At 35.5% G+C, this 16380-nt stretch overlaps 1 protein-coding gene across 4 annotated transcripts in view; it reads right to left on the bottom strand.

Annotated features, from left to right (window-relative positions):
• Window positions 1-652: 652 nt before the first annotated feature.
• Window positions 653-16380, bottom strand: part of APAF1 (apoptotic peptidase activating factor 1) — a 38983-nt gene continuing 23255 nt past the window's right edge. For all 4 annotated transcript variants that reach the window (XM_075497648.1, XM_075497667.1, XM_075497657.1 and 1 more), the window contains 12 exons: window positions 15793-15918; window positions 14544-14705; window positions 14105-14233; window positions 13225-13350; window positions 12223-12342; window positions 9629-9754; window positions 9137-9262; window positions 7322-7441; window positions 6862-6987; window positions 5952-6077; window positions 5359-5505; window positions 653-2296 (listed from right to left, as the gene is read on the bottom strand). In XM_075497648.1, coding sequence (XP_075353763.1) covers window positions 2153-2296; window positions 5359-5505; window positions 5952-6077; window positions 6862-6987; window positions 7322-7441; window positions 9137-9262; window positions 9629-9754; window positions 12223-12342; window positions 13225-13350; window positions 14105-14233; window positions 14544-14705; window positions 15793-15918 — 1578 coding nt within the window. In that variant the 3' untranslated portion in view covers window positions 653-2152. The remainder of the gene's footprint in view (window positions 2297-5358; window positions 5506-5951; window positions 6078-6861; window positions 6988-7321; window positions 7442-9136; window positions 9263-9628; window positions 9755-12222; window positions 12343-13224; window positions 13351-14104; window positions 14234-14543; window positions 14706-15792; window positions 15919-16380) is intronic.

Genomic DNA, 16380 nt, shown 5'->3' with positions numbered 1-16380 from the left:
TGCAGAATAATTCAAGAATGCACTATTTATCTCACATTTCACGCTTCTGTGCTACTTGCTTCCTGCTTGCTTCAAAATTGAAATCGTCTATGAACGCCACTCATTCACAGGTCACTTTCTTCATTAAACCATGATCAGTTTTTCCTATCATCAGAGTTTCTTTAGCATTGTCACAAAAGACAACTTTCTGCCCTGGTTCCTCATGTGAAACATTTATCCTGTATCTTTTTACCTAGTTGGGTCTCTAAATTCAGACCAACATGGTCCTGTGCAGTAAGGACAGAACAGCCTCTGCAATCGAGGGACACTGGTTGAGAGGAGCTTCCTGCTCCTTGAATCTTCAGCTATTCAGGGAGGGTACTGATGAGGTCTGTACAAACTGGACAGTAGAAGCAACTCTGTCCTCAACACTGCAGGACATGTTCCAAGACTTCAGTTTCCCTTTGTTCACTTTTTCCTCCATCCTCATATTTAATACTGTTGCTTACCTGTCAAAGTATTTTTCATGTAGTTTGTAAAGCAGTATTATGTTTAGATTGAAAAGAAAACTACAATAAAAGACAATAAAAGAGGCAGCATTCCCCCCCAATTCTGTTAAAAAAAAAAAAAAAAAAAAAAAAAGAAAACACTCAAGAATTCAAATTCATTTACAACTTTGGCAAGTATTGCCTGGATTATCTTTATTGAATGCTAGTACATACTTAGAATACAAAACGTCATGTTTTTTCTATTGAATTTCTTCTCTTTACATTTCTGCCAGCAGTACTCTGATTATACTGACCCATATTCAACAGCACCTTAGAAATGGTGGAATTTCAAGTTCAAAAAGAGGAAAAACTAGTGATTGTCAAAACCAGGAAAATACTAAGAATGTATATTCAGTCTTCTGAAATGCACACAAAAAAATACTAAAAGTGAGAATTTCATTATTCAGTACCAGTTGAGACACTTGCTAATGTACTTTTTACAATCAAGTACTTAGATGGGAGTGTTCTACTGCCAACTACAAAAATACGAAAACCATGACATTAATGCTTGTGCAGTGTGCTCATAGCAGTTGAGAGGCAATTTACTGGAACAAGACTTACTAGGTACCTAAGAAAAATTGTTATCTAATTATTCACAAAAGATATGTCAAGTATAATTAGTACAAAATGTCAAAATTTCAACTTTATATTGAATCTATAAATATATTGTAAAAAACCCCAAACCCTAAAAAACCAAACAGAAAATCACATATTACCAGGCAAGAGATCCCTGTGCATAGAATCCCATGTAAACAAAGCTGATGACAATAAAATGTCTCCGTAGTATGAACTGCACGTTAATTCTAAAAGGAAAAATAACTAAAATTCACACCTCCTTATATTTTTCAATATATAGCTTTTAAACTATTTCCATTCTCAGTTTAGCTGGTTAGCTCTATTCATCCTTTGGCTGGAAATGTGGCACAATCTCTTCCACTTCAATTGCAATATCCTTTCAGATCTTGCCTTGAGAAAACAAGACTCAAGATGTTCCCCTTAATAAGAATAGCTCATATGTGTTACAATGCACTTTTTACCTTCACAAGGTTAGAAGCATGAAGGTTCTTACTGCAAGCGGGAAGCACTGCTGCTGTAAACTGAACAGCTACTTGATTTGTTTTGAACGTCAAGCACCAAGATAGCTAGTTTCATTTTTCAAATTAACGATGTCCCTGATTCTTTCCATTCTGTACCAAATGAAAATCCTTGCATCACAGTAAAAAAAAATTTTTTTGCATCTTACACAGTTATGTTCATGGCTAGAGAGCATTTAGCCATCAGCCTTAGCACAAAATACAATTTCGAAGTATTATATTCCTATTATTTCTTCACTGCTATTAATATTAATTTCAACTAATTTGAATAAATCTTAATGTAATTTCCTTACAAAATTGGAAGCAACATACTTCAGATGCAAATCAAGACTTAAGCATTATAATAATGCTTATTAAAAACAAGATTAAATGCAAGTTCATTTGAAAAAACATGCATATATGTACATGAAAACATCATGAATACAACAATGAAATATAATTCACAGCTTAATGAGCGTCAGACAAACATTTAGCAGAATTTTGTTTTCAGCTCAAAAAAATTAATTATCTTTGCAGTGTTCAGCACATTAATCACAACTTCTGTAATACATAAAGAATACCAAGATTATCAACAGTCACATACACTTTGAAATTAGGGGACACATGTATTGACTTCAGGTTTGTTCCGTTTGTGTAGAAGGTTTGTAAGGACTCTCCAGTAGTTACGTTCCACCACTATAAAAAAAATAACACACTTTCAGTTAGTTGAAAGAAGCTTAGAATAAATTCTATAAACAGACTTAGCATGGCAAGCCCAGTTGACTGCTTTCCCCAGAGAGGTAGAATTAAAAATAAAAATACAAGCAACCTTAAGCAGAAAATGTTTATGACCAGTTACTAGAGGTATAAGACTTTCAGATGAAAAGAAACTTCAAAAAGACTGAAGCTGTTCAATTCCAGGAAAGCATACAAAATAATAAATTCAGGTACTGCTCCTTACCCCATCACAAAATGCGATCAATAGATGTAAACTGTAACATGTCCAAAATTTAAAAGATTATGTATTTTTACATAACCAAATGAATACATGAAACACATTGCCAGAGAATATAACTGAAACTACAGCTGGATTAAAAAACTTAGCTAGACTCACAAAAGGATCAATCATCATGTACACAGTTGAAACCATTTGCAGTTTTGTTATCGGGACAGACTTCTTTTCAGTGAGATTAGAATTTATTTTTTTTTTTTTTTTAGAATATGCAGTAAGCACTAATAACAAAGACAGAGAAACCTTCAACCATCAGTTTACTCCATGACTGTAGACTGAAATTTCACATTTCTCAGAAAAAACTATAGACCAATGCAAAATTGAACCAAATGCAACCCAGCACAAAGCTGTTACTTGACTGTTCCAATAAGAAGTCTACCCTCTATTCTTGCAACATTTGAGAGCAGTAGCAAAATATCGAAACAGATTACCTTCAGCTTTGATCATCTATACAAGCAGGTGGTATTACTACTTTTTAGCTTACTCATCTCATGAAATATGTAACATTATAGTGGTGTGCATAATACAGATTTGCAACTACACAGCTATAATGTTCTGATTAAAAACATCTTTTCTAAAGTGTCTGTTATTTGATGGAGACCCAGGAGAGAGAAAAAAAAAGTATTTAATTAGCTCTTGAACCTTTGTTGGTGGATGAATGATCAGGTGCTGGGCCAGTTGGGACCACTCACACAGCAAGTTCAGCAGTACATAGCTGGACGCACCTCATCTATGAATAAGATGACTCATTTGTTTAAAGGTATCTTCCATGTAACTCTACAAACCAACTCAATCCAGTTTTTAGTGGTCCAACCTTCTGAAATGTTTTAGACTTTCACTGACTAGTATCTCCCTACAGAAAGGGTGTGTGTGTGTTCGTTCATGCACATCATACGCATCCATCTGTAGATCTTGAAAGAAAAGTAGAAATACAATACTTTGAGAAGACATGGTGATTGAAGCTGGTCCCAATGCCTGGAAAAAGGCAAATGCCATACCCATTTTCACAAAGGGCAAAGCAGATGCTGGAACTACAGGCCAGTGATCTTCACTCCAGTGTCTGGGATTATTATGGAACAAGTTTTCTGGAAGCCACTACAAGTCATGTGAAGGACAAGAAGGTGATCATGGACAACTAGCACGGATTTACCAAAGGTCAATCATGCTGAAACACCCAATTGAATTCTATTGACAATAATGGTGGCTCTGCAAACAGCATGGCAAGAGCGGTGGATGTGATTTACCTTGACTTTAGCCAAGCCTTCAACATGGTCTCCCATAGTGTCCCTATAGTCAAATTGGAGAGATAAAGACTGGATGGGTGGAATACAAGGTAGATGACAAACTGGGTGGACTGCTAGATTCAAAAAGTAGTAGTCAGCAGTTCAGTCACTGTGTGTTGAGCCCCACCCTAGTACAAGAAAGATACAAACTGGAGTAAGTCCAGCACATGGTCATTGAGATGGCTGGACACCTAAAACAGATGTCATAGAAAAGAGACAGAGCACTGAATTTGTTTAGCCTGAAGAGAAGGCGGCTAACTGCTGTCTTCAACTACCAAAAAGAGGGTTACAGATGACAGTCAGACTCTCCTCTCAGGGCCCAGAGGCACCCCTGTTGGAGTCGGGGACAAAACTTGATGGGGAAAGGCCCTAAGCAACTTTACCTAACTGCAAACTACTTCTAGCAAGCGGCTGGACTAGATGAGTTCCAGAAGTCCCTAACATCCTAAACCATTCTATGACTCCAAGAAGCATCACAACACCATACTGTGTAACCACAATACAAAGTGGGAAGGAAGCTAGAAACAGGATGCATGTCTTGTTCTTTAATATGAAATGAACATCAGAAGATGGTTTCAATGCTAAATTAGAAAATTCAACAGTCTTTGTTAAATGGTTACTAGCTGACTTCAAAGAATTAGTCTGGTAGCCTGTCCAACAGCTAAACACTGACCAACAATCAACTAACCTCCAGCACTCTGTGAGATGAGAACTCCACAACCTGTCATTTCACATACACACAGTTCCTACTAACAGGTATTAGCTATCACATGGGGCGGGGGGGGGGGGGGAACAAACCACTCGTGCAAAATTTACAATTGTGAAGAACCAATTCACAGACTGAAAGAAAGACCACCTCTTCCCCTTCCCAAAAACATATACCCAGTAGATGTCTGAACCCATGAAAGATTGATGAAAAGACAGATTTCCTCCAGTTTCAACATACCCTCTTCCAAAGATTACTTATATAATGTCTTTCAAGGCAGAAAATTATCACTTGCACTTCCTTCTGAATTTCTATTTATGAAAAAAATTAAAACACAGTACCTTTAAGAAAAAAAATAAAAGCCTGACATAGAGCATTTTTCTGCTCATTATAAAGAACATGATTGCTGCTGAAATTGAGTGGCTATTAAGGCAGACAAAAATTACTGGGATCTTTAATATTAAGGATGTTAATGAAGGAGGTTGCTAATAAAAATCTGAAGCTAATAAAAATGGAACATATAGAGTTCAAAAACAAACTCCAAGTCTGAATTCTTAAGAGACCTTTCCAGGGGGCTTTCAGATTTGAGACGAAAAGAAGTGAAAAGTGCTAGACAGTCATGAAAATGGAGCAGCTTTGTGTTAAGTAAAAAGTTTCAGGTTCATTTCTTTGAATTAATCTGCATTTTCCTTCAGAATTCTCAGAGTATTGCCATTTAACTAGGTATGTTAGGATATTTTACTATTTCAAGGCTTACCTTAAGATAGCCTCCAGATGACACAAGCATTTTACTGTCAGGAGAAAAAGAGAGGTCTGTTACCCAACCACCATGTGTTGGTTCTTCTTCGTCTACAGTAACTGGGGAGCAGAAGTGAAGTAATGCACCTGTTAAAATGTCCCAAATCTAAAACAGAGAGAAGATTATGTATATAAAGTAAACTTAATGGGGGAAAAAAAAATCTCCCGTAAGGAAAGCTGAAATGTATTTTTCTCTATTACAGAAAAACAACCCTGTAAATAAGCATTCTACTTGAAGTGACAGAATAACCCAAAAAAATAAATTCTCCTCTTAGAACTGTATCATATACGGAGGATTTAATCATACATGCAATTCACAGTAGAATTATTAGTAAATCATGTGAATCAGCTCCTCAGCATTCATGGAACATAAATCTATCAATATGGTTACAAACTACTGTCTCACGTGGCAAACTTTGCTATTTTCAATTCCCCGATGTTCACCACAATGCTAATGAATTAGACATGCAGAACACAAACTATGAGAACTCTTCTGTCTGTGAACTGACCATCAATTGAATTATAAAATAAACAGCAAGGTTAAAGCAGTACCCTTATTTCTCCTTTGTCATCTCCAGTGGCCAATAATTTGTTATTAGGAGAGAAAGTACAGCACCGCACACAGGCTTCATGACCTTTCAGCTCATGAAGAACAGATGAACTTTCAAAGCTCCATATCTAAATGGAAAACATTACAGAAGAGTGAAAAAGATAAGTTCAAAACCAAGTATGACTTCTTTCTAAAAATGCATTAGTATTCAAAAGTACATAAGGCTTTTTGTATATATGCATATACACGTATGCATTTATATATGTATTATACTGTAGTCTGTTTTTATTATCTGAATCACAAGAATGCATTTGGTACAAATTACTGAACCAACTGCAAGTATATTTTTTTTCCTTGGAATATACTCTTTAATGAAACCGATTCATTTACAAGAAAGTTTAAAGCTGTTCACAGAAAAAGGATTCATCAATCAACTTAAAGCTGTATTTTAAAAATCTAATGGGACACTAAAAATCTAATGGGGCAGCCCCAGAATATTAAACAGTTCACTTCTTTTTTGCACCTTGCTTCTGAACAGGAATACCAGAAACTATGGACAGCACTTTCACTGAAGTTCCATAAATTTTTCTTAACTTAGGTTTCCAAATTAAGAACGTTAGGCTATTACAAATCAATACAGAGAACTAAACAAAGTGTTCTGCACAAACTTGTGCACTAAAAATGCATTTTATTTGTACAGAAGTCACCAGGACAGCCTCAAGTTATATCCAAGATCAATTGTGAATGACTGTAACAGCTTTAGAAACATGTTCACAATTACAGGAAATTTAATACTAGAAAATACAACAAGATAACTTAAATAATCGCTAGTTACCTCATAATAAAAAAATATAGCATACATTTCAGGAAAAATAAGGCACCATTTTTATCTTTGTACAGGAAGTAACCAACCTTTGCAGTTTTGTCAGCAGAAGTAGATGAAAATTTACTACCATCAGGTGAAACAGCACAGGAAAGAACAGTACCTCCATGGCAAGCAAAATCTTTTTCTATGTTTCCAGTAGCAATATTCCAAACCTACCAAATATACAGGAAAAAGAGGTTACTTTTGTAACACTGTAAAAAGGTTAAAACACCTGCATCTTACACAACAATATATAGGAGATAAAACTCAGCTACATGGTTCTAATATGGCCAACATTTTGCTATACTTACTGGTATAGTTAAAATGCAACAACAGTGTAAATCCTACTAGAAATAGAAAATGCAAAATTGTGTCTTAAAAGTCAGCTTACATTCAGGATCAATTCAATAAAATGTGTGTCAGCACAAAGTGCAAGAAATACCAAATGTTAGAAGAGACAGTAAAATTATTTTATGTGATTTGTAACTTAGCCAGCCTTTTATTTACCTTAACGGTTCCATCAAATGACCAAGAAAGAAGTTTTGAATTTTCCAGAAGTCTAAAATCCTTGATTGCTTCCTTGTGCCCTCTTAGAAACACACATTCGCTCAACTGCCAATTCCATACCTAGTCATAAAGATGGAATACTTTTAAAAAAAAATTTTAACGGCAACCGTAAGTTAAGAAGAATGAACTAATTGATTGATTTTTAAGTCACAGGAATAATAAAAAGTTCTCATGGAGGTGGCAACTAATTAACAGGTTAGATATTGAAGACATCCATAGTAGAGATACTGAAGATTGAGGATGCCATAGTATTTAATAGTCAAGCTATGAGAGAGTTCCCTACAACACACATAATCTGATTTTCAAAGTAAATTTGATGCTTAAAATTCACTGATAATTTAAAAAGAAAGAGCAAAACAATAATTTTCTAGGCACCCCAGAAGTTTTGGGTTTGAAACCTTTGATTATTGCAACAAATCGACTTCCGGCATCTGGCAGACCTCATATTTTCCATACTTAAATTAACTTTCTTTTATATTTTTAAAGTGTATTTTTAATGAAATGCCATTTTGGTTTGCGCTTTTGTAACAAAGTGACACTTCTATTTTTAATTCAGCTATTCACTGAAAACTGAAGAAATGTCATTTGATTTTACAGAAGCTATTAAGCATCAATTTAAATGACAATGATTTAATAGTTTTCAAATTAATAGGTTTTCTGCATCAAAGAAAGAACAGGAAGCAGAGGTGTTCCGATGACAATCCTGGAGGCTTAACTGAGGCGCTGTCCACTAGAGGGAGCTGAGGACCCAGAAGAAAAACTACCCACGTTAAGAAGGATCCAAAAGCAGATAAACTGGTGAGCTGTCTGTACTGCTTAATTGACCACTGCTTAAGTGATGGCATTCAAGCTAGCTTCAGACCCACAAGTTCAATGCAGTTAGAGTGAAACAAAGTGGGATGCAGCATAGCTTATATGTATGCCAGCAAACAGGTGGAACACTGAAGTTGGAACAGATTTGGTGAGCAAAACAGTGCTGAGGGCACATGTGTTTTGGAGGTTTTACTTCAAACCAGCTCAAGTCTGGTTGTGTGGACCAAATACTTATTAATAGCTGGAGCATGTGCTCTAGTTTAGGAATCCTGTCAGCATGCCTGCAACTGCTCTGCAGTGCAAACTAAAGCACAGTAAGCATAAACAACCAGGACATTCACTTCAGAAGCACAGCCCTGAGGTGAGCCAAAATGCTAATACAGACACACCAGAATGCTTCTCCGGAGCCAATCTACCTTGCTGAGAGGCAGAGCTTATTAATTTGAGACTGCATTAGTGCAGCCATTCTGTTTCTAGCTAGCATTTGTAGTCAGCACTGTACTGGACTAGGTGGACACACCAGCCCGCTCAGAGAGAGGTCTTTTTACCTCAATCCGTCAGACAGTGTAAGCAAGCCAACTGACAGACCTACCATATATAACCAGTTCTGGGTCACATCTCAAACCCTTCACTTACGCAGTCAGAACTGTTGAGTTATCTTGTTTGAAAATTAATGTTCCTTGCACCCATCTTAAAGGAGTTGGTGCCTTTCTATCATCCACAGCATTAAAAATAGAAATTCTGTAATATTCATTATCACATAGGGTATAAATAGAGGCTACAGTTTCTACAGTCCCTTGCCCCAAGATGGAGCAATACAGAATACAGTAGTCATTTACCAAGTTCACATTACCTACACTACTATTATCTACAGTAAAAAAGATCTTATTTAAATAAATTGTAAGTTAGTTACAACATAATCTTTTAAAATATCTTCCAAACCTGTATAACTGAATCATGAGCACTTGAAATGAGAGTCTGACAATCAGAGGTAAATCGACAATGCTGCACGGATGTCCTGTAGGCCTCCCGGGACTTCAGAACTTTCCCATCCAACAACTGTAATACCTTTAACAATGAAGAATGCAGTAATTATCTTTATTTTACATACTTGAGGAAAAGGAAGAAAAGAACATGCAAATTCTTTTTTAAATAACACAAGATTGTAAATACATGATTCTCAGTCAATGGATTGGAACAACCAAAAATTCGTATTAGCTTAGTCCTCGGTAAAATGAAGTTCAGAGCTACATTATTAACATTAACCTTTAAATTATTGTCATTTAGGCATCACTCACAAATGTAAAAGTTTTAAAGTACTATGTTGAAGAATATTATTGTACAAAGTCATTCAAATGACATTTCTTTGAAAGGAAAAAGCACCAAGAAGGGTGTTTTCCTACTATTTTTAAAATCAAATTTAGGATTTAATACCTTTATTGTTCCACTCTCCTGTCCAAAAGCTGCAAATTTAAGATCTTCACTTAAGCAACAGCAGGAAATGAGGGATTCTTGAGCTGCTGTCTGCATAATAACACTGTCTGTATTTCCATTGATAAGCTGCAAGATAGGAAGTTAATTTTTTACAATATTTTTAAATTTAAACTTAAATAAATTACAATGCAGAGCTAAGAATGCTAAAGAGAACAGTGTACCAGTTTCAAACTTTGAATTATAAGGATCAGTTACTTTCATAAACCAATTGCTTTGGAGGTCAGTGTAACTATCTTCACAGAATGCTCTCTGAACAGGACAAGTTTGCAGAAGGAAACATATCTCAGTATTAGAAGGCTCTTTAAAGTTTGTCTCACTACAGAAAACAGTAACTCAAAGTGCTCCTCCCAAATTTCAAAAGCCACACAGTGAGCTCCACGCTTAAATTTACTTTGCCAGCCAGATTATATAGCCAGATTCTCATGCCAAATGGAGCATAAAATAGTTTAAGAGCATCCTGTAAGCATGACTTTAAACTTATTAGCACACACAACACACCAAATCTCAACTCAGTACCACCTTCAAATCAATTCCCCAGGGTGGGAGGGGAGATCTTTAGAATACAATGATTTACAAACAAAGTTTAAGTTTAGAAAGCTACCAGTGTGAAGTGTTTAAAAACGAACATACTGCACTTCAAGAGGTGACTAGGACCCCAATTCTGAGAGATTACAAATTACAAAGGGTAAAACATCACGGTTGCAAGAAAAATTACTTTTAGAGATGTGATAGCAGATATACTGTTAAATTACACTACACATGCTTAACTCTTTTCAGTCAATTTCTCTTCTTGCGTGAGGGTGAAAAATCTATTCTCTTTCTACAATGGAGTCTTCCCTGATGACTGCACCTCTACAGGATGTCAGAATATTGTACTTAGGGTAGAAAATCTAAGCACCATGTTTCTCTAGGAAATGGTTCAAGTAAAGTTACAATAGAAACATACTAATCATAAATAAATAGATCAGGTCTACTAATTCGAATGAGAGCCAGACTACACATTACGTAGTAGTCACTACAGATTTTACAATTCAGAAAGATTAAAAAGTAGCGATTATCCTAAACTGCTCCCCACACATAAACAGGTATAACTCCATTCGCTGTGGTTTCTCCTATCTCTTCACTGCAACAGATGCAGCTTCTCTTTTCTCACATATTATTTGTTCACATAAATTTTAGTTTCAATATTGACCGCTTTCTGTTGGCTCAAAGTCTGAAATCTTTTTATTGCCAAGGCACCGTTGGAGACACTTTAGGTATTTCCACATCTATATTCCCCACTATTCAAATATCATCACCATTCCACTTAAGGTTTTTTTTAATAGGAATTTTAGGCAGAATAAGAATGGGCAAGGACAGGACAGACAAAAGAAGGAGGACAGAAAATAATCAGAAAGAGAGAAACCAGAAGTACAGGGCAAACAAGAAGAAAAGTTTCTGCAAAGGAAGCTCTAATTTTAGTAGCAGCCTAGGAAAAGCTGAGCATCTCTCAGGACTAGAAATAAAGGCAATGGTCATGCTGATTAGCTAAGATTACATAGCTTACATGTTTGCCTTCAGCCAAATTAGAAGAAAGGACATGACCCTACACAAAAAGATTATCTGCACAGTGTCCCTCAGTGCAGGGCAGCATAATCTATTCCAACACTCACCTATACATCCAGCAATAAGAATTCATTGCTTTCACAGTCCAGAACAAAGGTTCTTTCCTATTCAGATGCTGCTTTAGGCTAAACACCTGAAATAGCTACCTCATGGCCAAAGATATGGCATCCCCTATTTTGTGGGTTAACACGCAATCAGAACGCAGCAGCATTCTGCAACAAATATGAAAGTGTTTCCGCTTTTAAACAGTTACAATCAAGTAGAAGTATAATCTGAATGAACTGTATTGCCTTCACTTCAAAGAAAATTCTATCGACTGACTTGATTTGATGTATTAGAAAATCATGATAAAAAAAAAGATGTGCATGAATTTGCTATCATGGAATGGAAAAATACATTTTGAATGTTGGTGTACTTACTACTTGGTGGAGGGGTCCACAGTAATAACACTGTATCCACTATTAATATTTTCTTTACGACATAAAAGACCCCATGTTCTCCTAAGTCTATATGCAGACCTGGGCTCACGCCTTTCATTCCTCCAATTTGAGATGATTCCTTCAGCTATTACACAGTAGTTCTGATGCATTACGTACATGTGCTGCACACATGCCATATTGCCGTGCACAGCTAAGCCACTTGGAGGGCCCACAGCCTCCCTAGTTGTGAAGAGAAAACAGTTTTGTTCCTCTGCATCCAGCTTCAGTTTTGACATCAGTGTGGAAATTTCCCCTCAAACTTCATTTTTTGCTTAGTAAACTAGGCAGAGTTTCTAGATATAAAAATGTTATCATACATTAAGAGTCATCTGCTACAGATTCAACTGTTGAAAGCCATGGACAAGCAGTTCTTTCAATGCTTCCTCCGTTTCCTACCGAGATTTGCAGATAACATTCAAATGTACTAACATATTGAGAAATACAGCTTACTTGTAAATGCTTCTGATTGTAAATTGCTAAAATCATCACTTCACCATTGCGAAATACAACATCTAGTTCACTTTTTAGCACAGCATCAGAAGACTTGCACACCTTCTTTGTTTCCCAAATCTGTTAAAGAACACAGTATTTCATTAGTATTATTACAGGACAAGTAATACAAGATATAAAATTTGCTGAGTAAGAGTACCTGTAAACCAGTGTCTTATAAATTTGCAAGTAACACTGATTTTAAAAAATCAGTGAAAATTATGCTTCTGCTATTTTTATTTACTAGGGAAGCTTGTGCAATTACTATAGTGGTTCCAACAGATGAAACAGAACTAATTTTTTCCAGGCTGAGTAGCAGACTCCCCCGTGTTTAGAGTGATAGCTATTAAGTTCACAATTTTCTCATCCAAAGACCAGCGTTAAAATCCAATTACAAAAAATACCAAGTACAGATTTCTATACTTCAACTGCTTTCAAAATTCCATGAATGTAAGTGTTAACTTGAGAGAAAATGAAAGGTTACTTTGGTAAACTATAGTTCTACTTTCACAGGTTTTAATGAGGCATTACAATTACAGAAATCTATCCTAAATATTAGCATGCAAATATATCTAACAATGAAAGTAATATCAAGTCTGCTAGCATCCTCAAAAAACTTCACAGTTCCTGATTCAGATAAAATCTAAAACAAAACAGAAAGTTACAATTACTCCTGAACAGCCATGGGACTTAAAAAAAATTGTATAGATATACAGTAAATTTAGATATACAGTAAATAAAGTAAAAAAGCCAGCTCATTTTACTCTGTATGTAAATAATTTTATAATTTTATAACAAATATTTAAATTTATATTGGCTATAAACAAGCGCAAATACTAAATATATATCATATACAAGATAAACATATATATTATGTAATTTTATAATAAACAATTCCTTAAATGAATGATTTAATTATATATATAAATTCACATTTTTCAAAAAAGAAAGATATCAGCTTACGCGTATTGTCTGGTCATCAGATGATGTCAGAAATAATGATCCATCTGGTGAAAATGTCACACAGTGAACCCAGCTCATGTGTCCCCTGCAATATGCTACTTTTGATAAAGATTTAATATTCCATAACTACAACAAAAATATGAAAGAATAACTCAGATGGATTTAGATTGCATTTACAGGGAAAACAGTGCAAAATAAGTAGTATACTTAATTACTATTTCTTCTAGTATTTTCTTACTTCTCATTCTGAAATCAGGTGTAACAAGAATTGTGCCTGCTTATCACATTTCGACAGTCAGGGAAATGGAATCAGCAGTCTCTTTGACTGCTATAATTTTAAAGGGGGGGGGGGGGGATCACTCACAGTATTAAAATAAAATACAAGTTTAACTGACCATGTAGATTGCAAAAACGAGAAAACCCCAAACAACAACCAACCCCAAAACTGATACCTGAAACAGGCTTACTCTTGCTGTGCTACTTCCAAAGTCATTCTAAGGGTTTTATTCCTTTTTAGTGAGTTGCCACATTCTGTACCAGCACATAGAAGGAGAGGGGGTTTTGTTTGAATTAAGCAATGGGAAGGCCTATACTCCTGAGAGTGACAACAGTAACTTTAAAGAAATTTAGTAGCCTAGTCTTTTTATATAAACGCGAGTTCTGTTGTCCAACATGAACATATAACTTTGAAATGTTATTTCCCAATTGATATTTCACATTTCAGAAGCGAACGAAGATTAAAAAGAATGAAGCACATTGAAAGCCTGCTAAGATAGCTACATTTGTTTTACCTCTGCGTGCAAGAACTACTAAGACAAATGTAACATTTTATATTACAAATAGTCTTTCCTGGTATACTGTAGCAAAGACAATCACTTACCTCAACAGAACAGTGAGACAAGGCAACTGCTACTAACTCATCACCAGGACAAAAGTCACAGTATTGGATAGTACTGTGATGACTTACGATGACTTGTGCTAATAAATCACATGTTTTAACATCAAAAAGCTGTGAACACATAATTACAATAGTTAGCACCCAGTTTGTATGAGTTCACTATAGACAAATAGCTTATATGCTCAACAGCATACATTCTTGAATTTAGAAGGTATTTCTCTCAGTCAACAAGTTTGTTGCCCACGTATTTTTACTTTACACATACTTGAAACCATGCACCTTATATCTGAAACATCTTAATGGCCTAGAATTTCATCTTTAATCACAATTTCTAACTAGATGATCTTTAAGGTCCCTTCCAACCTAAACCATTCTATGATTCTACACTACTTCAAGAAAATTATTAAAGTGAGGTACTTACCAAAAGCTTATTTTTGGCTACCACCAAAATCATGTCACCATTTCTGGACCAAGAGCAACATTTTACTAAAACCTCCACATCATCCGGTTCCTCATCTGCATTTTTGAAGAAATCTTTTATCTCAATACTTTTCAGTTCATTTGCTGAGCGTGTTTCCCAAAGCTGCAATAAAAAGTAAAGGAAATACACAATACCTCTTTTTACTGATGTGCATACAGAATACAACAGGGGAGAGCTAACTCCCAATCACTTGTAGGGAAGAAGGGAGGCGGGGCTAGTATACAAAATAGCCTTTGCTACTTTCCCTGGTCAAGAAATAGCATTAGAATATTCACAAGCCCAGACAGCTTAGACCAAAAGAAAACAAAAAAACCACAAAAAAACAAAGAAAAAAAACCAAAAACAAAAACAAAAAAGGAGGTTACACTGTAGCAGAACCCTCTCCCTGGGTTTTTCCCTCATATCGTTCCAGCTACAACACTGTCTCTTAACAAAAGAATAAAACCAAAAATAGTATCTGCTCTGCAACTCTATTAGAAGTCCACTCACCATGAGAAATGTGGTACACATCTAACTTTGCACCCTAATTTCATTGAGGCACCTGCCAAAAATCTACTGAATCTTTCTGTTCCCTCCACCACAATTATTCTTCTGAATGACAACAGCTACAGCAACCCTTCTTTCCTGATTTAGCAACTCTATAGAAAGATAACTGTTTTAAGAACTGCAATTCTGAAATAGCATAGTTCTGTTGCAACCAAAGGCAATAAAAAGAATACTTACATTCTGAGGAAAAACCAAAACATAAACCTCTCAATTCTCTTCTAGTGCATACATGAAAAGTGGCACATAGAACTTTTATTTCTACTGATACTCATTTTCAGAGATGACAGAACTTTCAATTAATCTAAAAATGTATTACTTTTTTTTTTTTAAACAAGTTTCACTCCCTCCCCAAGTTTTCTTAAATTACATTGGGGGGGGGAGATATGGTGAAAAGTAAAGGATTCAAAACAAGGCTAGGATTTATTTACAACTACAGGCACCCAACTTTTTTTCCCTGGTACTGGACAAGCCATTTCAAAATCTTGCATTAAAAATGGGACCAATAATCAACTGTTTCAGGTTTTAATTCATTAAAGCTGACCATGCAGACACGAAGTTTTCTTATACATATTTTGCATTTTATAAAACAACAACAACAAAAAATCATCAAAACAAACAGTTGATTTAAAAATACACTGTGTACCTTTACTGTTCCATCTGTTGAGCAGCTAGCAACACACTCATCATTTGGTGAAAATCTACAGTGACTGACGGAATTTACATGACCCATCATTGTATTTCTACAATACTTTTTGTTCAAGTCCCAAAGCTGCACGAGAAATAAACATATAAATCATCATACTCATGAATTATTCAGACAAATTGTTCACATTCTTCTCAGAATCATGCACTGACAACCAAAATCTCAATTTAGTTTTACCCACATGCTTATGGACTTGATGCTACACCCCGGGCTACCCCACAATTTACCTCCATCTGCTAATGTGCATAAAAATTATTAACACCAGAATTACATAGAACTAGTTAAACTTTCTGTACAATGCAGACAAGGCCCTGGAACAGCACAAAGTTACTGAAAATTTCCTCAGACTGAGGAAGAAGCTTCCTCTTGCCTCTTTGCCTTTCAACTCTGAAGTTCAGAATTACGTAGCTTACACGTAATAACAAAAATTAAATCTCTCAGGTTAGTCTTGGACGGTCTGAATATCATCCTTGCCACATCAATACTAACGAAGTTAAAAGAACATGGTTTTTTGTTTAGGGCTCCTTC

This window comes from Mycteria americana, chromosome 1, assembly GCF_035582795.1.
Source record: "Mycteria americana isolate JAX WOST 10 ecotype Jacksonville Zoo and Gardens chromosome 1, USCA_MyAme_1.0, whole genome shotgun sequence".
Taxonomy (NCBI): Eukaryota; Metazoa; Chordata; class Aves; order Ciconiiformes; family Ciconiidae; genus Mycteria; species Mycteria americana.
This window is presented reverse-complemented; position numbering and strand designations above follow the sequence as displayed.